Source organism: Apis cerana, linkage group LG7 (assembly GCF_029169275.1).
Source record: "Apis cerana isolate GH-2021 linkage group LG7, AcerK_1.0, whole genome shotgun sequence".
Classification (NCBI taxonomy): Eukaryota; Metazoa; Arthropoda; class Insecta; order Hymenoptera; family Apidae; genus Apis; species Apis cerana.
The window spans coordinates 10,951,990-10,976,638 of NC_083858.1; the positions used below are offsets into that span (position 1 = coordinate 10,951,990).

Sequence of the window (24,649 nt, forward strand, 5' to 3'; positions counted from 1 at the left end):
CATAAGGTTGAAAGAAGGGTTTCTATTCTTTATTTTGTGAGTAGAATTTTCATGAAATATCGTATGCGAATGTGAAAGTTTAAGTAAATTTTTTGTAGAAAATATGACAAGAGATTTCATGATTGAAATTTTGATTCATTAATTCGATCGGAAGTTGCCAAGATAAAAATTTTTCTCTAAGTTTTCAATTTAAGCAGAGATTACGAATGTACGCTGAGAATCTGGATTTTTTTCTTAGAATCGCGTTTTTGCAGGAATTGCGTCTCAAATTAATCACTTGTCAATGAATCTCGACGTCTCAAAAAATCTTTAATTTTCTTTAATCTTCTAATCGTTCTTTCGTTGAAAGTCATTATTTTCGAAGTTTTAATAAAGATTTGATCGGGTTTTAATGACGATATTTCGGGAACGGGAAGTATTAAGATAAAAAGCATTTCGAAGCTTAAAATTTTACGTTTTTAATATATCTTCATTTGGTTGACATTGGAAATTACTGTATTTAAAATTAAAAATTTTATTTTCGCAGAAATATCGTGATCGTGATAGTAAAAGAATTGCTTTTCATTATGATACTACACTAGGAAAACGTCTTAGCCGATGAAGACGTTATATAGAACGAAGATTACCTTCGATATTGGCCAAAGTTGGGCATAAACAGAGTAATATGCAAATTGAACAAAATAATTGTACAAGGCAATATTAGTTAAGCTAAAGATATCAAGCTTCGCTACGCTTAGGTAGAGTTCCTAACTAATTTGAAATTTTCACGGGCAACTATAGCCGCACAACGAGCACCGGATGTTAGGTAGGACCTATAATCGCTTCTACAAACGAAATTTAATTAATTTCTTATTATTCTAATTTTTGTTAAGAAAAAAAGTACTTACCTTTGTTAAAACGATATAAAAATTTTATCAGGTTGTGTGTTATTTGCGACTAACCAATGCCAACAGTTTTAAGAATAGCGAAATAAAATAAAAAGATCTGAAAAATTTTGTTGTAATTAATTTCATATTGAACGGAGAATAGGATATAGAATAGGAAATAAACGAATTTATTTTCAATTGTAAGACGATTTGAATTTTATATAATTACGTCAATCATATTTCATATTTGATTTGATTTTAATAGTATTTCTCTTATCAAATCGATCTTCCTCTATTCCGTTGTCGAATTTTCTTTCGATCGACTCGATAACGAGCGAAAGAATTGAACCGTAGATTCCACAATCGTGTAGATAAAAGAAATTAGTACATCCGTCACTTTTAATCGATGATTTTTCGCAATTCATTTCTCAACGTAACTACGCGTGCAATGCTCCACAAAATTATCAAAATAATTCTTTCGCTATTTAATCAAAGGCGGTAGCACTCAAAAAAAAAAAATTTCTTCGATTTTTCTTACTTTCACCTTAGAGGGGAGCGATAAGTTAAGTAGGTCGAAACTCAAAATAGGTTGGAAAAACACCGACGGGGAGAGTACCGAAGCGCTGTACACGCAGGCTGCATCGAAAACGCGTAAAAAACGTGAACTGGAAGCTCGTATTGAAGAAACTAAGCGGAATTCAATAACAACTTACCTTCCAACTCGCGGCGACCGCGATCCTCCTTTCCAACGGTTTTTCTCGAAAACTTTGGCGCTGCGAGCGAATTCCTCTCGTTGCGTAACCTTTCGCTCGAGTTGCACACCGTTAGAAACGGAGAAAGGTGAGGCGGAATTAATAGCAGGAAAGCGCGTTACCTTATAGAATTTTCTCTAAAGGCAAAACTTTCTCGAGCGTGCTTTATTTTTTAAGATCGTGAGGGCTAGTGAGAAGAAGGATAGGAGATAAAAGTCAAAGCGTTGAGTATTTATTGAAAACGAATCTCGCTATGTACAAACGTATTAAATACACGTGTTGTGACATTTATACAGGGAAAACGTGGAAGGGACACGAGTGTTAAACACCACGCACAATAGTGAATACGCCCGCTGATAAACAATAGATAACTGGTCCTACACCTATGGCCCGTGCTCACCCAGCTTATTTGCAACCCATTCGCCCGTTTATATTTGCACTAGGAGATTGTTGGATGCTCTCGTGTCCGCGAATCCACCAATTCGCGACGTTTATTTGTCTAAACCAGGCACCATTTCTCCGCCTTTCCCGCTGAATTTTGATTAAATTGCCGATAGAAATTGGATAGAAACTTCAATCTACTACTATACTTCGGTTCTGACTGTAAAACAATCCGATTATTCTTGACTGCTTATATCGTGATAAGCATAACTATCAACGTGTAACTACTAAATGAATTATTAAATAAATTACTTTCGAGATAAAGAAAAATTAATGCATACACGAACTTCTTATTTAAAAACTTACTACTTCGCAAATGAAAATTAAATTAAATTAAAAAAAGAAAATCTGATGGAAGGGATAGAGATATTTCAAGGCGTGATAAGCTAAGGCCGCTATTTATCAAAATTCGTCGGGCAACTGCGGAGATATCGATTCGATGTTGCGCCTTTATCGGGTTTGCAAAAACGAAAGCTCACGCGCGGCCGATGGAAGGAGAGAGAAAAAGCGCGATCGTGTTTCATAACGAAGGCAGCGGATATTAAATTCCATCGGCAAACGTGGAATTCCCGTGTACGCGGCACTTCCGTGTTCCGACTTTTGTTTGCGACTGGCGGACCGTGCCGACGACGAAAACCGTGCGCTTCCATTGGGCAAATACGCGCGAAAAACAAAGCTCGTTTGCAGAAGATACGGGGCCCGGCGAGGAAGGAGCGTCTATTGTCGAACGTGCGTGATTCACTCGTGAAAAATAAGAATTCTAAAATTTCATTCTACATCCTGACGCGCGAAATTCTTGCATATTCGCGTCTAATTCGAAATTTTCATATTCGGTATGGTATTCTTTTTAAAGCAAAAGCCTCGAACAATTACAACAACCATGGAAATAATAAATAAAAAAAATTGTTTATAATAGAATTACAGACCAAGAGAAAATACAAATACGTCCAATTTCCACGCGTGATATTCTTCGAACAAGAGCAACAAGATGATTCGTAACGAATGATCCTCGCTCGTGAAATTTGAAAATTTTGAAAAATCAATTCATTATACATACAAGCATCTATATGATTAAAAAACGAATTGTAATAATAATCATTAAAAAAATTTCAAACTTCTACGAGCAATAATGCACCGACGAAAATTTCGAGTTAAACGCGGCGTTTAAATTCGCGTTTCGACCCACGGATAAAACGTTCTTTATCCCTTGCACGAATCTTGACTTTTCCACGATTCACTGGCGACCGAAATGAACGTCATAATAAAATAGTATGTTTCCAGTGTGCGCTAATAATTTTTATGTTTCGGCCGAAATAAAAAAGAGAGCGATAAATTTTATAATAGAACGAGGCTGGCACGCGAATGGCGGACCCCCTCCCCCCTTTTTTATACTTTAAAGTATAGTCGAATCTGGAACGATGAAACTGGTAAAAACTGGTCCTCGACCTCGTCACCTTTGAAAAATAAAAAAAAAAAAAAATACGTACCACGAGAACAATTAATTCCTACGATTTTGGTTTCTTTCTTCTTTTTCTCTTTTTTTTTCTTTTTTTTCGGTGGATCGACTGGTCGCGCCATCTGCGTAGGATTTTGTTATTACAAACTGTACAAAGTATATCTTCTTCGCGTATATCTCTAAGATGGAAACGATTAGTTCAATGAATCCTCTTCGTCGCTTAATCTTCAACGATCTTCGATATATTTATATTTATATTTATATATATATATATTTATATTTATTTATACTGTGTTTCTCTTTGTTTTTCTCTTTCTCTCTCTCCCTCTCATTCTCTCATATTCTCGTCCTTTCATTCTCGCGACAGATGTGTTCTTCCTACAAACAGAGATGATCGATCGGATGACAGGTGTAAGATATGTACGAATTCAGAAATATTTATATACGTGTATAATACAATTTTCACGTAAGCGTTAAGCTTTACTTCCGCTCGATTCGTGGCCCAACTTCTCTCGAGATATGCGTTACTTCTCCATTCCCTGGTCAGAATAAACGTTATTCCGTGGAAATACGTACGATATGTCAATGATACGTGATATTCAATCCTTAATTAATAATATTCGCTCGAACGGATAATCGATAATTTCAATTTCGATAATTAATCGCGCGAAAGGAGCCCGCTTTTTCTCCGCTCTATTGATCGAACGTGAATCGAATGGGAAGCGTCATAAATTCAAATAAATTTGAATAAACGAGGAATTAAGCGATGAAAGAAGATCGAGCTGAAATGAAAGAGATAATGGTCGTGTTGGTAATTGAAAAGGAAGAAGGAAAAAGAAGGGATAAAAAAGAAAGACAGATATAAAAAAATTTCTAAAATTCACTCGATCTCTCTCACTCTCTTTCTCCGATTCAACCATTTTTCGTTCTTCTCTCCCGCTATTGTGCACGATCGATCGAGAAATCCTTTTAATTTTCTTTCTCTCGATTTGTAGGAAGAACCGTATGTGTGCACGTGTCGCCTGGTTCGATCGCACAGAAGACGATCTCCACCAAGCCGAAATTAAAATTTCTCACCGTTAATAATTCGTTAAGCTCATCAAAGTGGATATGTACATCGATCCTTCTTCCTTTCTTTCCTTTTCTTTTTCTCTCTTTCTCTTTCTTTACACGACTGTCCTCGTGTTCTGTACGATCGATCATGATCTCCCTTCTCCTCGCATCCCTTCGCCCACTTATTGTTCCACCGTTCCGTCGTTATTGTTCATTCGTCGGCGAACAACACCACTCTCTCTATCACGCGCATCTTCGAACGAATCAAAAGAAATTCGATCGTTTCTCGTCGAGTGTACATGGGAAAGGATCGAAACAACGATATCGCAAATACCGGATTTCCCTAATACAATGGCAGTATTTCTTTAATGTCGTCGGTGTTACGGTTTAGATTAATATTTGATAAATTACCATAACGATCGTTTCATAGACAATATCATAGACTTTTCATATTCAAAATGAAACCTGCCTCGACCGTGGATGGCTCGATGAAAGGGGTCGTTTCTCCATGTTTCTAGTCATTCTTTTTCCTTCTTCTTCTTCTTCTTTCTTTTTTCTCTTGCTCGAATAAATATCGAAGAACGCTCGAAACATGACAATTAAATCGTTATTATTATTATTGTTATACGGCCGCGTTGTGTTTCTTTCGTATACGAAAGGATAACAATCGTAACGATGATCCCTTTTACCGAACCACTTTCAGTCGCGTGCACATTTATCACTTACATTTCCTATGGCGATTTATATATATATATATATATATTTTTTCCTTTTTACAGATCACGAGAGTGACTGTGCGTTTTTTAGCCGAGTAACGTAGTAAATTCCAAAACAACGCGATTTATCGCCCTTACAGCGAGCTATCGCCCTTCGTCACACCACCCATTTGCACCCTTTTCATCGCCAATTTCTTCGTTATATTATCCTTTTGTTACAGCCCGCTATTAATCGCCGCTTACAAACTCGTATTAACAATTATTATAAATTTCTCATTGTTCCACGTTGAACACGGTTCGTGTAACCGGATGAATATTTTCCCCGGCGCGCGCGCATTTCAATCTCATCCCTCTCCGCTCCGAAAAGATAATTTTCAATGTTTAATAAAAAATATAGGGGGAGAGGAGGGAGGGAATAAAAGAGGAACTAGGTAAAAATTCGCCCATAAAAGTCCATAAAACTAAATATTAATTGAACGCGATACAACGTGTTTCAAGTAGAACCTATAAAATTAATTCCCTCCCCCCCATCTCCCCAAAAAAAAGAAAGGAAAAAAACAAAAACAAAAATAAATGAAATAAATTCGTTTCAACGACGATGAACGAACAGAATGAAACGAAAAATAAAAATGGAACGAAATAAAATTCGAGGGGAAAAAAAAAGAAACGAGAAGTGAGCTGGTAGTGGAAGGCGAAATCGATGCCCGATTATTCGCAAGAATTATTTCCGACCCTCGATCACCGGGCAAAAATTCGCCTGTAAAAAGGCGAGCAAAGGTATATCCACCGGGTAAATGGACCGTGCTTCTATTCCTTCCTATAAACGTAACTTCAGGTCACGCGAGTGGGCTTCTCTCTCTCTCTCTCCACTCACTCACTCACTCATTCCAAGCAACCACCTCTATCCATCCTTGTCCCGCTGAACGACGACGATGCGAATTCGACTCGAGGTCAGGTTTCGGTCTTCGAGACGTCGAGGCAAGCGTCGCGAATCGATATAGGTCGAACTGTGGCGGGAAAAACGAAGCCACGCGACCGTCGAGGGGAATACAAGCTGCTCGAAAAGACGACGCTCTCTAATAAATTTTTTACGCTATCAGTTAAACCCTTTTTTTTTTTAACATCTCTTTACATCTGCTATATTTATTTATTCGTTCATTTGTTTATTTATTTATTTATATATATATATATATATGTATATGTATACGAAATTTTTTTTCTGTTTCTTTATTTACTTGCAACCTCTAATGGTATTGTCAAACATTTATGCACTTCGGCTAAGCGCATTTTAAGCTTATCAGTAATAGTCTCAGGGAACTTAAAGGTAAGCCAGCAGGCTCTCGAGGAATTGTTTTTTTTTTCTTTTTTCAATTTTCCATTTTTACACTCCGAACGATGAACTTCGACCACTCTGTGACCGAGTGGTTTATTTATTTATTCTTTTTTTTATGGCTAGTAAGTTATGGACCCCTCTGACGATTCGATAGATAATAAGATTAGTGAATTGACAAGTTGTAAGAGTTGTAAGTTGCGATCAAAACTTTAATTATAAATCTTCGTTATTAGTTTTATTGCCAAATACTATTATCCGATACGCTAGTAACTAGTAATTCGTTAAATTTCACTAATGTTACTAGCTCCAATTGAACCAGAGGGCGCCAATGTAATCCAAATTCCACCAGTACTTCCATATTTCAATTAAATTCTTCCCCTTCCCTTAAAGAAAAAAAAAAAAAGAAGAGAAAGAAAGAACAATCTCGCACATTTGCCACGCTTCGTTTCCAGCTTCCATCCAGAGTCAATTTACATTCAATCAACCAAGAACCAAGAAACGTATTTTCCACTCCCGTTTCACATCTGTCAGGATTCGTTCTCGATTCTTAAAACAGTGTAGCCGTTTTGTCACTGTGTGATAAAACGTTCGCTCGATTATCGATTATCCTCGATTACTTATCACAACGATACACAACGGCGAGGAATCGTCGTCGGAAAGAGAATCGATATAATTTGTTCCTTCGACTTTTCTTCTCTTCTTCCTCCTCCTCTTTTCCATTCCCCTTCGTAAAAACTTTGTGGACGCGCAATGGGTTTTTCACGAGGTGGAAATGGTATTTTCTCCCGGATCGGATCGCACGTTGGACACACGTCGAGGGGAGAGAAGAGGTTTCCAGGAAATGATCGGTGGAGACCGTTTGTTGTATCCTCCGCGATTTTCCAAAGTCCACGGGCCACGTGTATTCTGAACGTGACGCGAGTGCCGTTGCGGCGGGTGTCATAAGCTTGTTTGCTGACAGTATCAATTTCAGAAATGGCGTGTGCGCGATTTATTGAACGTGCTTTCCGCCCATTGGACCCGGGCTAGGAACGCTCCCATTTCGTATATATATCCGCTTGCTCGAGACCGTTCTCGCGCTGTTATTTTTTTATTTTTATTTATTTTTCTTATCCTCCTTTGTCGCTCTTTAATTGCACGGTTACGCGCGGTCAACGTTTTAAACGGGACGAAAATAATCTCAAGAAGAGCGATGGCCGATGAAAAATTATTATTCCATGAAATTTTGATTCGTCATTTCTCTTTTCCTTTTGATTCTGCGAATATCGACCGACGAATCAATGGCGAAAAAAATATTACGAGAATTATAAAATTTCGAGAGAATCAAGTTGATCGAGGAAACGAATTGTTTGAACAAACTCCCTTAATCGTTTAAGATCGCACGATGATTACAATAATAATAATTCACCGCGTACAAGTCGCACAGTCTATAAAAAACTCACTGGTATTATCGACAGAGCAACGAAGAACCATTTCGAGGTCACCGTTTACCTTCGTCTTCGACGATTCGACAATCAGGAATTGATCCTCACCTTGTATGTACTACTAACTTGGCCTGACCTGGTGTAACTTGGTCGTCGAAGGGGAGTTCCACCAGTTCCCGTTCAGCTCGCCGATCATAGAAAGCCGGATCAGATTCCAGCCTTCTAGCTCTCTGTATCAGGTGTCGTTCGTGTCCCCGTGCTTGTAACCGAGATTTTTCCTCTGGAGGAACATGTGGATCTCCCGGAAGCTCGGCCTGTCCACGTCGTTCCTGTGCCAGCACTCGCGCATCAGCTCGTAGATATCTTTGGGGCAGTTTTTCGGCAGGGGAAGAATGATCTGCGAGAAATATATTCGGATAAACGAATGTGGAAAAAGATACGCGTGTTCGAGGCGTACCATCGTCAAAGTTGTGATTCGATTACAAATGTTATCGTGCTCGTACAGTTTGAAAATATTCTGCTGCGTTGTTCGTTGATTCGAATAAACAGAAATAAATTGAAAGGTTTGGTGGAAATTTTGTACAAGTGCGTTAAAAAAAAAAAGATAAAATGGAATTAATACGATACGTATTTGTTTCGAATGTTGTTTTTTTTGTTGTTGTTACGAGTTTCTGAATCTTTCGAGTAGATTTTTGTGAATTTTTGTGTGGAATATATGTATATATATATTTAAATATTATTATTATTATTACTGTTGTTATTAATAAAAAGTCAGATCCGTGTATTTTGAATAATTTCCGTAATTCAATGTATAAATATTGCGGTGCATAATGGAATTGTGCGGTACATTTAAATGAATTTATGAAAGAAAAGATTAAATAAAATTATTGGTAAATATACGTAATAAAATTTTAAAATGTTGTACGCGTATGTATGCATCATGTGTGTATATATTCGACGTATTACACGTTATTATAATTTCACGTATATTTTATAACACGTATATTTTATAAATAATTCTTTTTATGTTATATTTCAGAAAAAATATAACATCGAAGTCGTAGATATGTCAACAGACATATCGATATGAAACAATAGATGTAGAAATTTTTTAAAAAAACAATTTTTTTTTTTTCTATCAACAAAATACTACTTTCACGCAAAATGTAGAAAAGAACTTTCGCACTTCGATATTTTTTATTTTTTATTTTCAATTAACGAAGAACGAAGTTTCGTGTAACATAATATAAAATATAAAATTCTACGATACACTTTTACGAACATACACGTTTTCTAATTAAAGTTTCATCATTTTATTCACAGTTCTCTCAAATCCTCCTCCCTTTGATCATCTAATAATAAGAGTTTAATCATTAATGATCGTTCAATTCGTAATAAGAGAAAGAGAAATCGAAAGGTTGGAAAAACGAACGGTTCATCGCAAGGACGAAGGAACGTGTGCTTACCCTTCTATCATCCTCTTGGTAAAAATACGTTGCATTCTCGACTATGCGATGATCGGGCAGCTCCTCGAACGGTTGTTCCCTTGCGAACGTTAAAATCTCCCAAAGCGTTACTGCGAAAGACCAGACGTCGCTCTTCGATGTGTGTCTTCCCTGAATTCATTTTTAAGTAATTATGCAGTTTCGATCATTGACAGATTGATGATGGAAGTTTTCATTTTCACTTCCAAAATATATAAATATATTTAACGCATCACGATGCATATTCAAACAATTGTATTTTTTTAAAATGAGATTTTAAATCTGATGTTGTGGGCGAAAATCAATGGATAAATGTGTTAAAATGAAATGAATTTCGAAAGATAATAAAGGATAATTTTTCAGTTCGAAAATAATTGTGAATTTCAATTTTCGAAATGTTTATTGATATTAAATGTTTAATATTTAAAAAGAGGAACGAATTTTTTTAATCTCTTAATTCTATTCAAAATTCTATTTGAAACTATGTTAACATCCATATTGAATATTGTTGAATATTTTTCAACGGATAAGCAGATTTATTTTTCATTGTTTTCCACATGAATTACTCTACGTTTTGCCGTAATATTTTTCAATATTAAAATAATTTAACACAAAAGAAGATCCAACTAAAAAGTAAATAATTGCAAATACAATTGCTCTTCCATTTAAGGATTGATACGAGAGATCTAGTTTTTCTGAATATTATAGTAAAATAGTAAAAAATTTTCACATATAGAGAGAAAAAGAAAACAGATAAAAAAAAATTCTAAAGTGTAGCAGACAGGTCCAAAAAGAGCAAAGCTTCGCAAAGCATAACCCTGCGGAATCGAGGTGGAAAAACGTGGAAAATGTAACAGTGCCTCGGTCATAGTTTAAAACTATCGTTAATCAAATTCATCCGCCTCGGTGTGAACGTTTTATCTTGAATGTTATTTGAAAAATTGCAATTGGACGAGTCGAATAGATCGCCCGAAAAATCGAAATATTTTTTACCGTGTAATTTAATACAAACAATAAAATATTAAACGATAATTCGATCGATAGTAGAACGCACATATACACACGTAAAAAAAAAAATACACAAATGGAATATTCGATTTTCAAGAAGTGAAGTTGAACGCGCGATCGGTTTTTATTTTTCATTGTCGCCAATTCATCGGGATAAAAATGGGGAGGGGAAAAAAATACATCGGATAACCAAGAAAATTCTGTTGTTACTTTTGTGATAGAAAATATCTATATAATACGATTAATACACGTTTATAAAATTTATATAACGCTGTTTCATCAAAAAAAAAAAAAAATTGGAATACGTTTCACGTTTAACGACAATAAATTACAGAATTTTCAAAAATAATTATGATTGAAAATTTCTCAAAAAGTGCGCAAGAGGCAAACAATAAACAATTATCTTTAGAATCAAGAATAGAAAGATTCCCTCATGATTTTTGATATTTTTCCCTGTTAAGCGAAATAAGAACAATCATCTTTCTTTCTTCGTCGCGAAGAGAAGTTTATCTCGTTTATCCGAAATCTCGTGACGAAAGTAATATTTTCCCCGTGTGTCCTGTCGCGTAAACAGTAGTTCGAAGTAGAAATCTATTTACGAGGCGGCGTGCACGGCAGGTGGTATCGTTGCTTGACGAGAAATTACTTCAACTTAAGTGTTTCAGTTACGTAATTTCATGAAACTACTCCATCTTAAGAAGCGGTGTACACGACGGCATCAAGTTTAACGGGTAACACGCATGTACCAGAAACTATATATATATATATACATACATGACTCTCTGCAACGTGCGTGCACGTGTGATGATTAAAACAATCGTTACGCCTATTAATCCGACATCATAATTAGCCGTCGGATATTAGACGCGATTAAAAGTCTGAAAATAAGAATCGTTCGACGAATCGACGGGAAACTTAATCTTTCAATTTTGTAAATGGAATCGCTAAGATTATTCGTTTATAATTTCGTGGTAGATTAACAAAGTTGATCTTAGAGTATTTATATTATTGAGTTAATAAAAGATCGTTTAAGAATCTCTTGAATTATTCACAGATAAGATTCTTTAACAAAGGTTTAATTTCAAACTTTACCTTTCACTTATGAATTCATTCATTCGTTATTGCATGTACTAATTCTGATTAATCATAAATTACCACGTTTCCTATATTTTTACAATTGCATCGATAATCCTTTCTATCGATCCTTCAGCCGCACAACGAACACAAAAGAATAAAGTTGTAAATCTCGATAGCTTCACCTACAAACTATCCCTAACTTCCTCTCAATTTCAAACTCTCGATATTTGTAAATGAAATAAAATAAAATTCCTCTTTTCCTTTTCTTCGAGCATCGCAGGAGCCCCATTTATCCCCAGCCAGGCGTTAACTTTAATGCCACCAGTTGTAGGTAATTTGATAGTTGTCGTAAAGTTTACGGGAACAGAATCGAGGAAGGGGGCACTGGTTGCAAGTTAATAAAGAAATCGAACGGTTTAAATCATTTAATCGACGCTAATTCCGGATATAATTCTTGGCCCCCTTGCGCGCGCGCGTGCACGGAACCATTGGCCCCGTTTCATTAACACAATGGCGCGGGATGGATAAACGATGGCAATAATGAAACATTAACGGCGCAGTCAATTCTGAAAATGACTACGAGAACGAGCGAGGGGGAGGGGGAAATAGTATATCGGCCGCTCGTTTCCCATTTACCCGAATTACCATTTACCTATCAATTTGCCCCCGCACGGATTTCATTCATACGCGATTCCCGATGCTAATGGGTCCCGCGCTCATCGCTCGATCGATGCCTCGATCTCACCCACTCGAACGGATGGAATCCGCGATAAGATGAAACGCTTTTCGATGCGCAAATTCCAGTGAAGCGCGCGCGATTGACTCGGAAAATGTGCAAAACGTTTTTAAATATTTTGCGATTGCTTTTTCAACAGGTAATCCTTCGTCTCTGTATTTCTTATAGAAACATAACGGTTGGCCGATCGATTTACAGAAATTTAAATTTAAATACTTCGTAATTGTGCTCGATCGAGTTTCTGTATCTTTAGAAAAACAAGGGTTCGTTGGCCAACGTCGATCTGTAATGCAATGACTTCGTCAATTTTGAAAATATGACGACGAGTTTACAGACCAATAATTGCAGGTCGAATAAGGATTCAATCAAATTTGTGTATCTTTAGAAAAATAAGGGTTCGTTGGCCAACATCGATTTACAAAGCAAGTCGACAATTTTGGAAATACGTCAACGATGAAGTTTATTACAGGCCAGGATAACGTTTGAATATTTTTGATTGTGTTAGATGGCAAAAAAAGACTCTTGTAATCTCGTCAGTTTGGTGAAATTTGTATCTAAAAAAAACAACAAATGTAAATCGTAATGAAATATTTTTGTTGAAAAGAGACTTAAGTATCTTGAGATTCCTTTCTTGCATCGAATATTGCACAATAGGGTGAATGCGAATCTCGATTATCTGAATTGGTGTTGCATCGTCGCTATTATCATCGGTATATAATATAATACAGTAATAATACAGTAGAACTCCATTTATGTGAATCTGTTGGGGACAGGCACGCTCGCATAATCAGGCTATTCACTATAATAGGAGACAATCTAATTCCCCTCCCATTAGCGGTGTCTTTTTATCCAATTAATAAGAGTTCGTATAAAATGATTTATAAAATGATTACAAATGATTTTGCGAAATGATTATCTCTGTCTGTTCAATGAATTAATCTTTCAATTTGTCTTTAACGATTTATATAATTAAATTATTTAGCCTGATATTTTTTTAATTTATTCCCTCGAGAAAGCAATAACGAATTTTTCAACGTTGATAATTAAGATTTGAAACATCAACGATGATAAAATCGAAATAGAAACGACAAGGAAACAAGAAGAATTAAGGAAAATGGGACATTAAGTTTAACATTAGCCTGCTATCATTTAATTAAAGCGCGGAGTCTTGTCATTAAAGAGAAACTGGCGTTAGCAGTTGCAACTGTAATGCGTCCAATTAACACGAAACTCGCGTCTCGCCAAATATTCCTGATCCCAATTACCTCTGAAAGACAGAGACCGAGCTCGATATTACGTTTGATCGCAAACATGTTTATTCTACTTGTCGCGTACATTGATCTCGATGGAATATCGAAAAAAAAAAATCTTATCCAAAGAAACACGCTCCTTCCATTCTCGAATAGTAAACATCGACATCGATTGTCTTCATTCTCGTCTTCTTTAAAGACACGATAGCAGAAATTGTTATAAAATCGTTGTTATGAAACACGATTATATATCCTTGTATTAAAGGAAATATTATAAATATAATATATTCTAAAAATTTATATATAATATACAAAAAGAGAATAACATATGACGACGATTCTTTTCCTAATCTTCATCAGTTATAGAATGAGTTTTATGCATTTTATGCATAATACACGCGTACATGGATCTATGGAATGTTCCTTGCATTTCGCATACAACTTGCCACTAGGTTATCACTTTGCGATGAAAATCGATGCGATCCAAACACGAAATGCATATTTGAATTCTAATAAAAAAAAAAAAAAGATATCGTATAAGATGAAAAGACAAGTTATACACGCGGAAATCGCGTGATTTCGCAATGTTCAATTTCATCACATTCTCTTTCGACTCGTATCTCTTCGAACACAATAAAGTTGCAATGTCAGAAGTGACATACATCAATTCCACGTGAAAAATGGCATACATCGATACAAAGAACTTACAATGCCTCGTCACAGATGACATACGTCCGTTAAAGGTTTAAGTTCCCAATTTTACCTCATTTTTTCCCAATATTCACTCGTATAGGACTCTCATACAGATCCTGTACGCTCAGTTACAAAAGTGCTCGTACATCTTATGCGAATTTAACAATTAATAATAATTCCGTTTCCCATATGAAACGTATAATTCTCCTCAAAATCTCACGAATCACGTGTCCCTATTCCATTCACTCCAAGTACAAAATTCCACAAGTCACCAAATTGCACATTCTTAACACAATAACATCCGTTGTATCGCGTACAAACTACTTTGCAAAAAAAATTTTCCTCGACTTTTCCTTGATTTTCTCCAGAAATCGAATAAATTTCCCTTAACCTCCTACTTTTGCAACCGACTGTACTGTACCCTATTCGATACGTATATACGTATATATCCACGGCCCCTGTACATCGAAAACGAATCCTCGAAAGCGTTTTTTTTCCAACCGATACTTTTACAGCGGTCTCGCGATGACACGAGGCGCATGGAAACAGCGAATAAGCCCGATTCGTTAATGCCACGCGACCGCAGACAGCTCTATCGGGCTGATGCTTCGCGGTTTCGCGGATCGACAGTCCGATATCGGCGGGGCACGGACGAGAAATTAAAAACAGGATACACCGGAATAAAATACGCTTCGCTCTGGCTATCGTTCGTTACACCGATATGCATATATATATATATGTATGGATGTATGTACGTATACCTGTCCCCCGCCGATAAATTCGCCGTAACCACGCGGAATAACGTGTATTCTCGCGACTTCATTCGCGGGCCGAGTCTCTATCGTGAATGCTAACCGGCTTGCATTACTTTTGCCGGCCGATAACTATGCCACGCCGCCGTTCGGCGAATAACAGGGCGCGCGATGAATAAATTAACAACGGGGAATCATCCGTGGGCTCTCGTTTCGATAAAATTATCACGTAGCGGCGTTTTATGAGTTGGAGCGTTTCGACGGGGGCGTGGCCTACTGCAATTGTTGCGAATTAATCTCTGAATGTGAATTCTTGGAACGATGGTTGATATTTTATTGTTGATGAATGCGTTTTCGTTCTTGATGTTTGATTCGCCCAAGTATTGATTTTCAGATGATTCAACGGAGAGAGGGAAAATTGGATAATTTTTACACGAGTAGGAGATGATAGGAATTTTATCCATGAATATTTTATGTTTCGAAAGTATTTATGAACTTAAGAATTTCGAATTTTTTAAAATCCTTTTTTTTAAAGGTTAGACAATTTATTCGTGGGAAGAAATCTCGTGAAATTTTATCCCCCGAATGTTTTAAATTTTTACTCGTAAACAAACTTTGAACAGTATCGTCAAGTTTTTTAGATCTTTTTAAAAGCTTTGCGTTAAAAAGATTGCACGACGATTTATATATTTTAGTAAATATGACCGTCTTTCATTCAGAGATAATATTTAAATTAATAAAACACGAGGTAAAAGGGTATATCGGCTGTATAATGGATGGAAAAATGTGCAGGTTGTTGTGGCCAGAAATTAAGTCAAAAAGCTTGTCTCGACCACCGCAAACTAGACGTTGATGTTTACCCGGCTACTTTTATCGAGCGTGCTAACCGCAAACTGTGTACCGCGCCAGTTTCGGTATACTTTCAAAATATAACGCATACCATTAACGTTACGAAACACTTTTTCCCGAATCGAAATACTTCAAACGGATGACAGAAATGCAAATATTTGTAATTTCTCGTTAAGCAAAGAGAGAAATACTCGCAGACGTAAAGACATAAAAAAATCTTTATCGTTCATCTTTCTTTCGAAATAAATTGGGATTAAATTAATTAAAACACGTTTTCAACGATATTTCAATCGAATACATATCGTTTGAATAACTTTAGAACAATATATTTCTATTAACCGAAAACAAAAATTATTACAAAATTTAATATAATCGAAAAATAATACGAATCGTTGGAAATTATTTACCAGGGAAGGATCATCAAAAAGCGAACGTTTCGGGTTTATTAACCACAGGTAATATGACCTAATCTCTCGCCCTTCAACCCCCTTCATCTGCTCGAATCCGCTTCCTCGTATCCTCGTGGATCAAGGTAGATAGGTTTCTGAACAAGGAGGGTTAAAATAGATCCGGGATGGATTCAAAGTCGAAGTGGTTGGAGCCGCGCATTAAACGGTAATCGCTGTTGTTTCAACTCTTCGCGGGAGGAGGATCGGGCGGCGAATCTTCAAGGCAAATATTGGCCTGGAATGTGGAAGGGAGAAAAGAAAAAAACAAAAATGAGAAAAAAACAAAAACAAAAACGAAAAATGGGGAGGGGCGGAAAACAATTGGAACTTTCGTCGAGCGCGAGGCTTTGATTTTCGGCAGAGGGAAGAAGGGTGAAAACAATGGGTGTAGAGGTATATATTTCGGGAAAGCCAAACCGAGTTTCATACGCGCGGATGCGTAGCTACGGTCCATTTAAATATCACTGGCCACTCGATCGCGCTCGCTTTATTTTTCCTCCCCCGCCTCGCCTGCAAAAATCGTTTACAATTTGCTCTGTGGCGTCTGCTTCAACCGATCAAATTTGATTCGTTTCACCCCCGTGAAACGGGGGAAGTGATCCGTTGAAAGTATTTTTTTTTTTTTCGGAATTAAGGATGGTATACACATCGTTCGAAGATTTATCGTATTTTTTTTTTCTATGATCATTCGATATGGATGAAAAAAAAAAAGGAAAAAGTGAGCAAGTATATAAATGGAGTTAATTGGAATCTATTTATAATGTGGAATTAATCGAATGTTTTACACATGTTTGATATATCGATTGTACGTTGCTTGCGATACTCGCGACTCGTACCACGATTCAGGATTAAAAATAAATGAACTTGAACAAGGAGAGTATGATCTATCTCTGTATCATTCTTTCGATTTATCGATTTATCGATTTGATCGTTTTGTCATTGTTAATTTTTATAATCATGCAATCTTTCTCAAAGTTTTGTGAATCTATGAAAGACAAGTTTAAATTATTTCAACCATGAAAGGATAATTTTTTTTAATTTTACGATACGAACTAATTTTACTCGATAAAACGTCTTTAAAATCGAGACAATCCAATCTCTTTCACCAATCCATTTTTACGTGAATTTGTATTGAAAAAAAAAAATTTAATGTCATATTACCACGAGTCCACCATTTGTCTTTTTTTTTCTAGCAAAATACCATTCAAACGCGTGCATATTCGATTTAAATCAATGTGCCAAACATATTATTCAACGTTACGTACATTTAGTGGTTAAATACGGTCTTACAAATTATCGAAATCGATTGCTTCATACGCAACGGAATACGCTTAATAGAATCGGACCAATCAAACTGCCGAATGAATTACTTTATTATAAATCCAATATTCGAGACTCCACGATTACAGATTAACTGCTAATTAACGACTTACCATTAGCATAGCCTCCCAGGCCATCCATCGGATTGGCAATGGCGGCCGGCCCTCCACCCGGAAATAGTCGGCTGCGTAAGCGTTTCTTCCGGAGCCCAGATCGCAAACTTTCACCGTGTAACCACGGCTCACCAAACAATTCCTGCAACAAATCATACATAAATCATTAATCACTCGAAAGCGTAAAACAGATTACAAAATATTACAAAAGATTATTCGAATCACTTTTATATTTTGTACTTTTATTTTGGTGAATTTTCTTAGTTTCTTTATAAATTATAACTAGGATTGTAACAGTATCCAAAAATCTTTAGAATTTAAAATTTAAGACACTCTTGTTCTTAGTAAAACTTCTAAGATGAAATTGTATTAAAGATTGAAGAAGATGTTAATAATTTTGGGATTTAATTTCACATTTTGAAAAAGATTCCTCGTCAAATCAGAATTCTCAAATTAGGTAAATTTCTTTATAAAAGAATCTACGAAATCTTTCAGTTACACATTTTTCACCAATTTTTTCCCTTCGATCGCGCTTTTCGATCGATTTACATTAATAATATTAACTTGTTCGTGATATTATCTGAAAGAGAAAGAATCCAATTTTATATGATATTTCTGCTCGTTCTTTCGTTGCCTAAAACCGTGAACGATGTTTTTCTCCTATTCTGTAGCTTTCATCCGGGGTAAAATCCATCCAGCCCTACGAGAAAATATGGTAGATTCGAAGGCGTAATCCGTCTTCAGGGCCGAGTGGATTATTCCGGTTTCCCCTATCTCGACACTCGAACACGTAGGCGAATGTATCGCCGCGAATCGTGCTCGAAGGATTGTTTACGGCCTTGAGACTGGATCAACCCGTATCCGGAGAAGGGATAAGATCTTTTGGTGATCCATGTGCGTTTGACGCGTACGTTGATCCATTTTGATGGAACAACGTATATTTTCGCGCGACTAATTCGCTCTCTTTTCTGGGTGAGTAAATATTGAGAAATTACGTGCGATTAACGCCAAGGCATTGAATCTGTTATAGGTTATTAGGATAAAAATAAATCCATATAAGTATAAGTATAAAAGCTAATGATTGCAGAAACAATTGAATTTTTCTAAAACTCATTTTAATTGTTCAATGTTATAAAATTAAATTTGAACATTATTCGAGTAATATCCTTGTTTCGAACTTTTGAAGAGACAAATAATAAGTGAAGAGAAATAATATGTTTCTACTGTTCAATATATCATTCAAGGAGTAATGAAAAATCGGTTAGAAATAAAAATTAGTAATTCAAGACAAACGTTTCCAATAATAACTCCACAATTACTAGCACAAACTAGTGCATAAATAAACAGAAAGCGTATCTAGCTTCCTGCAACCATTAAACTTAATCACCACCAATGGGATCTTCTTCCACTTACCATAGATTGATCGATAAGATTAAGTTATTTGTTAATTGTAATTCCTCCGCCGTTTATCATTCTCTGCTCCCCTGTTTCCTTCCTAGGCCTTCCTCCCCCCAAGTATTCACGAGCTAATCACCGTTTTCAATGGCGAAAAGTTACAGAGGAGGAGATCAAAGGGGCGAACGACATCTCGAGGCTCTCGGGGTAAAACCATTTTCGCCGACGAATGGGAATCCAAGGCGCCCATTCGTCTGTCGCGCGTTTTCGCGTATTCTATAAAACCACGTCTGGCGTGGCGATTGTGGAGAGCCGTTTCGAGAGTCGCCTTTTAAGAGAGGCTCGCCTCGAGCCGGAAGCGAGGCTCCGCCGAGAGCGACGATCGTTCCAAGTTTCACGCCGATCTCTGAACGTGAAAACTGCCCGTTTATCTGCTCGAGAGGGGAGGGAAGAGGTATTCATCCCGCTTGTGAAATGGAATGGACACGGTCCTCGAGATCTCTGCAGATCTCTCTCGTGAAACTGATTCAACACCGCGGCTTAACGATCGCTTTAACGTATTACTATAAGTTTTCTAATTAGTCCCTTTCTGCTACGGAAAAATACCGTAATTTTCTCCTCGCTGACGATGAAAACGAGAGGGTTCTTTTCTTTTTTGCAGAATTCGAATTTATCGAATTTTTATGGAGATATTTCAAACACACGATAAGTTAATAGAATTTGAAAATGTATTTGTAGAATTTTATCGATAGAAAATACTAATGCATTATATATCTAACTGATTTCGTCGATTTTTCATTGAGCATGTTAAAAATTAACATGTCGAGTTGCTTTTGCTTCGCTGATTTTTCACGAAATATATCTAATAATACGCCAGATATTTTCTAAATCGAATATACATTATTCGAGGAAAAATTGACAAAAAGCTTTCAATTTTTCGTTATAATTCAACGTAAACCACTTGTGATTACCACCAATCAGAGCAGTAAAATCAATAAATCAATAATATTTCTTTTTTCCTTTATGTTTATGGAGCGCAATGCTGAAAACTCGTTTCTGTAAATCAACTGGCAATTAATTTCACCCGCCACAAACTTGCGACACCCTTTGTAATTAAAGTTTATGATTAGAGTTAATAATTCGAGCACGTGGCCCAACCATCATCCGCTCCACTCGTTTCCTTTTAACAGCCCTGACACGTGGAGTTGGCAACGAGGTTGCACGCGGGTCACCACGTAGTTTTATCGAGGATTGGAGAAGTCGTAACTCGATGAAACTTCTCTCTTAAAACCGGAAGTGGCTTACTCTTCGACATCGAAACGAAAGAAAGTTGGACGCGTGTTAGTCGACGAGGGGGAAGATAATTGGCCAATTTGTCATTGTCTTTAGGACGTACTGGCGATTTATACGACGATGACTTCCACTTTGATTAAGCGGTCGACTTAAATTTTTCTTTTTAGAAGATCGAATGTTTGTTTCTCGGACCAAGATGCGCAGAAAATTAAGCTTTTGGGAGAGGAGAGGATTTATATCGGTGACGAATGAATTCTAACGTTTGAAGCATTCAAATGACGATTTGATTTCTTTACATTTTTTTCTTTTTTTTTTTTTGAAATTGACTAACAAATTGTAAATAACGAAATAAATTTCAATATAATTATAAATCTCTAAAAAACTTTCGAGCATTGTAGAAACTTCGAGTTTCGACATATAAAAGTAGAACTTAAAAGCCTATTTTCCTTTCGTTCTCCAAAATACAGACGACACAACGAAAATAATTCCAAGAATAAAATAAAACGAGAAAAGGAATCTCTTCTCTGGTTCCAAAACTCCTTCCAAGCTTTTCCCATTTAACGAAAGCATTTCATTAAGCAACCAAGCCGCTTCAAATTCTCTCCGCGCGTAAACGATTACGCGCTCGAACTGGCGCCGATCGTTACCATTCCCGGAAACACGTGATGACAAAACTGTGCTCGCCGAGTTTCCGGCCGAAATACCGCGCGGTGCAAGTTGCGAGCGCCTCGATCGAGCGGATATACCCGTGCAAAAGTAACCGGAAACTCGGTGTTTCGAGAGAAGAAAGTCAGCCGGCGGAAGAGCAACGCCGTTTCCCAAACGTCGAGCCCGGGGAATGAGTGATCGGCGAAGTTTCGACTTAAAGTAATCTACGAGAAACCTGTCTGTCGTTACCTTGTGGCGAGATCCCGATGCACCAAGTCCATTTCCTCGAGGTGTTTCATGCCGGATGCTATTTGCGTGGCCATGTAGATCAACGTGCCGAAACTGCAACAGGAAGAACGAGAGGCGGGTTTCAGAAGTTTTGCACGACGAAACTTGTTTGTGTGTGTGTGTGTGTGTGTATATCTGACGTGTACACACAAAGAGGTATCGGCTCGCCGCAAATGACGACGGTTTGGAAATACGTACGTATGGATCGGCCATTTGCATTAACGAAAGAGTTGGCGTGGATGGCCTATCGTTGTTGTCGAAGATTCCAGTCGATGAAAGTTGGATGACGGTTGTTCTAATGGGTTTTTTTCTAATGGTATGTACTATGATTTTACGTTTTTCGAGTGTATTGGGAAATAAAATTCGCAATAACGAAAATTGCAGTAAGAAGATAGTATTGGAATCTTGTATTCCTTTATTTTTCAGGAGACGTTTATTTTTTTTAATTCGATCAATTCTTTATAGTCGTATTATTGAATATTATAATAATAATATAAAGAAAATATTTTATATTTTATATTTTAGATTCCAAAATTAGAGAATGATATTATAAGAACTTTATAATTCCACCCCTCCCTCTCAAACTATCGAGTTCACTGCAATTTCTATACGCTCACGAGGCGTGTAAATCCTAATATACTCACGGGGGGTGGATGTATAAATCCCTAACGTAACATCATCATTCTCGATTATCGTCCCAACGAGTCTCTAACTCTAACGAAAATATACGACAACATAGACGCGAGCGTCCATTCGTCCGAATACAACACCCACGAATACCTTTTTCGGTTCGTTATTTTGCATGCGCGGATTACACGACAGATTTATTCCAGTTCACCCGCAGTTCCTCCTAAATGGAAACGCGTACGCGATCTCAGCCTCTTCCAATACTTTCTTCCCCCCCGTTTTCCCCAACGAAAGACATTTATCTTTAACTCAGATCTATTTCAATTATCCGATGGATGGAAGGAATCACGTCAGATTTCCGTCGCATTCGAAATCCAATCGAATTCTCGGATTGCAAGCATCCGAAAATTCGAAATTCGAGTTACAATTAAACACCGATGTCGAAACAGCATCTTCACGATCTTATCGCACAAAATAGCTGCAACGATTCGTAGCGAATCGCAATTCAAAAGAATGGGAGAAGGGGACGCGTGAAAGAGGCGCCTTCGCGCAAATCTACTTTTATCGGTCGGACGAGAAGTCGTTCCGTTTTATCGGCCGGACACGGATGGAGAAATATTTGTCACGGAGAAGTCGTCCGTTACGCAAATTTCCACTCGCTCGTGTAGATCGATACGGTTCGCCGATTCCGCGCGAAGACAAAGAGTGGGTACGAGATCTGTATCGGTCGATTTTCTCTCTGCATTTCGCGGCAAGAGGGGACCGGAAACGGACGCGCGCGGGTAAAACACGGCCCGCCCGACAGCTGTCACGAGCACCGATCTCTCTCTTTCTCTCTCGTTTTCATCCGATTTCTCGTATTTCGAGCATTTTCCAACGAGGCGTGGATACGATCCACGCGTTGGGATCCATATGGCGCGCGGCATGTACGCGATTGGACGTGACGTTACGGCGTATCGATGATAAAAATCGAAAAATCGGCCTCATTGAACGTCATCGTTAACCGGAACACCGGTTTCCACTCGCGAGTGTCCACCAGTGGAATCGTTATTTCAGTTTATGGCGTGCTTGACTAGGGACTGCTTGTTGTAAGATAGTGATCGGTACGATCTCAAGCTCGATCGAGGATTTTTAATACGAGTTGAAAGGGGGAGATTGAGATTATTCGATTTGATGAATATGTCGAGAAAGAGGATGGTAGAATAAAATAAGAGATACTTATCGATACAAATTGTTAATATTTAATCAATTTGTTTTTTAAATTTAAAAATATAAATATAAATTATATGCCAATTTAATTTGTTTTTTAATTAAGAAGAAAGGTACTGGAAAATTGATAAATATATATTTTGTAATTTATTTAATATTACGAATGAATATTTTAGGAATATTGTATCTTTTTTCTTTTTTTTTTTTTTGTATTCTATAGAAATAAATTCCGTTTAAAATTTGATACAATTATTGTACTTCTTTATAATTCCATATTGATTTTCTACATGTGCAAATTTAAATAAAGCACAGTTAATTAGTTTTGCTTTTGAAAATTATTCATGAAATGATTAATTATTCATTCTTTAACATTTCCATAATAAATCCAATACTTAAATGAAATCATTTAGTTGATGACGAAAGTTGAATACAGTTTCAGAATGAAAGCACATGAAATAAAGAAGCTCTATATATGATTAAATTCCCAAAGTTTCGAATATTAAAAATAGCGAAAAAAGATCAAACGAATTCCGTAAATTGACGCAACACAAAGACAATATCGGTGTACGTATAGATATTTGTTTCCGATAAAATTATAAAAGAAGAACAAAAGTTACATCCCGATAATTAATCAAATTTTATCAAATATTCACCGATTCGAGCAAGTAAATAAAAAAAAGAGAATTACGCTCTCTCGATTACAATTAATTTTAAATCTATTTTAAAAAAGAGAAATTGAACGATAAAAGGAGGGATAACGTAAAACTTCCGTGTCCTCACAAATATCGCAAAAATCCGACAATGTCCCCTCTCTTCACTTCACGAGACACTTCACGAGACACAAAACCCTCGTAATCCACGATAAGCCGCTCGTAAACGCGAAAGCAAAGAGACAATATTTACAAAAAGATTTTTAACAACGACCTTCCACGAGTTTACCCACCCTATATTACCCCTCCATACATACGACTGTACACGATACACGATAATTAGCCTTCGTACCTGAGGGTCTTAGCAGTGTGCACGGTCGACGTTTCAGCTATATGCCTCTGCAGATATTGATTCAAATCCCCGTACTCGCCGTTCTCCAATACGATGCACATCGGGTCGTCCCCGAGGCTCGCGCCGAGCAGCCGCGCGACATTCCGATCGGCCAGCCGTGCCAGTTTTTTTGCCTCCTCTTGAAATTCTATCCTGGAAAAAACACACGACACAAAGAAGTAATATCTTTATGGTCGGCCACCCTACAAACTCGGGCCGGCTATTGAATACAGACTCGAGGTTATACCGAAGATAAACTATGTGATATATTCTTTCCAGTATATCGATACATATGTGTATATATATATATAAAACAGTTAAGACAATAACGTGTTTGGATAACTGGAGCCAAAGATCAATTGGAAAAATGGAGCTT

General features: G+C 37.0%; 1 protein-coding gene across 5 annotated transcripts in view; it reads right to left on the minus strand.

Annotated features, from left to right (window-relative positions):
- Positions 1-1,828: 1,828 nt before the first annotated feature.
- Positions 1,829-24,649, minus strand: part of LOC107999224 (discoidin domain-containing receptor 2) — a 228,438-nt gene continuing 205,617 nt past the window's right edge. For all 5 annotated transcript variants that reach the window (XM_062077201.1, XM_062077200.1, XM_062077196.1 and 2 more), the window contains 5 exons: positions 24,235-24,426; positions 21,358-21,450; positions 17,773-17,914; positions 9,508-9,657; positions 1,829-8,438 (listed from right to left, as the gene is read on the minus strand). In XM_062077201.1, coding sequence (XP_061933185.1) covers positions 8,277-8,438; positions 9,508-9,657; positions 17,773-17,914; positions 21,358-21,450; positions 24,235-24,426 — 739 coding nt within the window. In that variant the 3' untranslated portion in view covers positions 1,829-8,276. The remainder of the gene's footprint in view (positions 8,439-9,507; positions 9,658-17,772; positions 17,915-21,357; positions 21,451-24,234; positions 24,427-24,649) is intronic.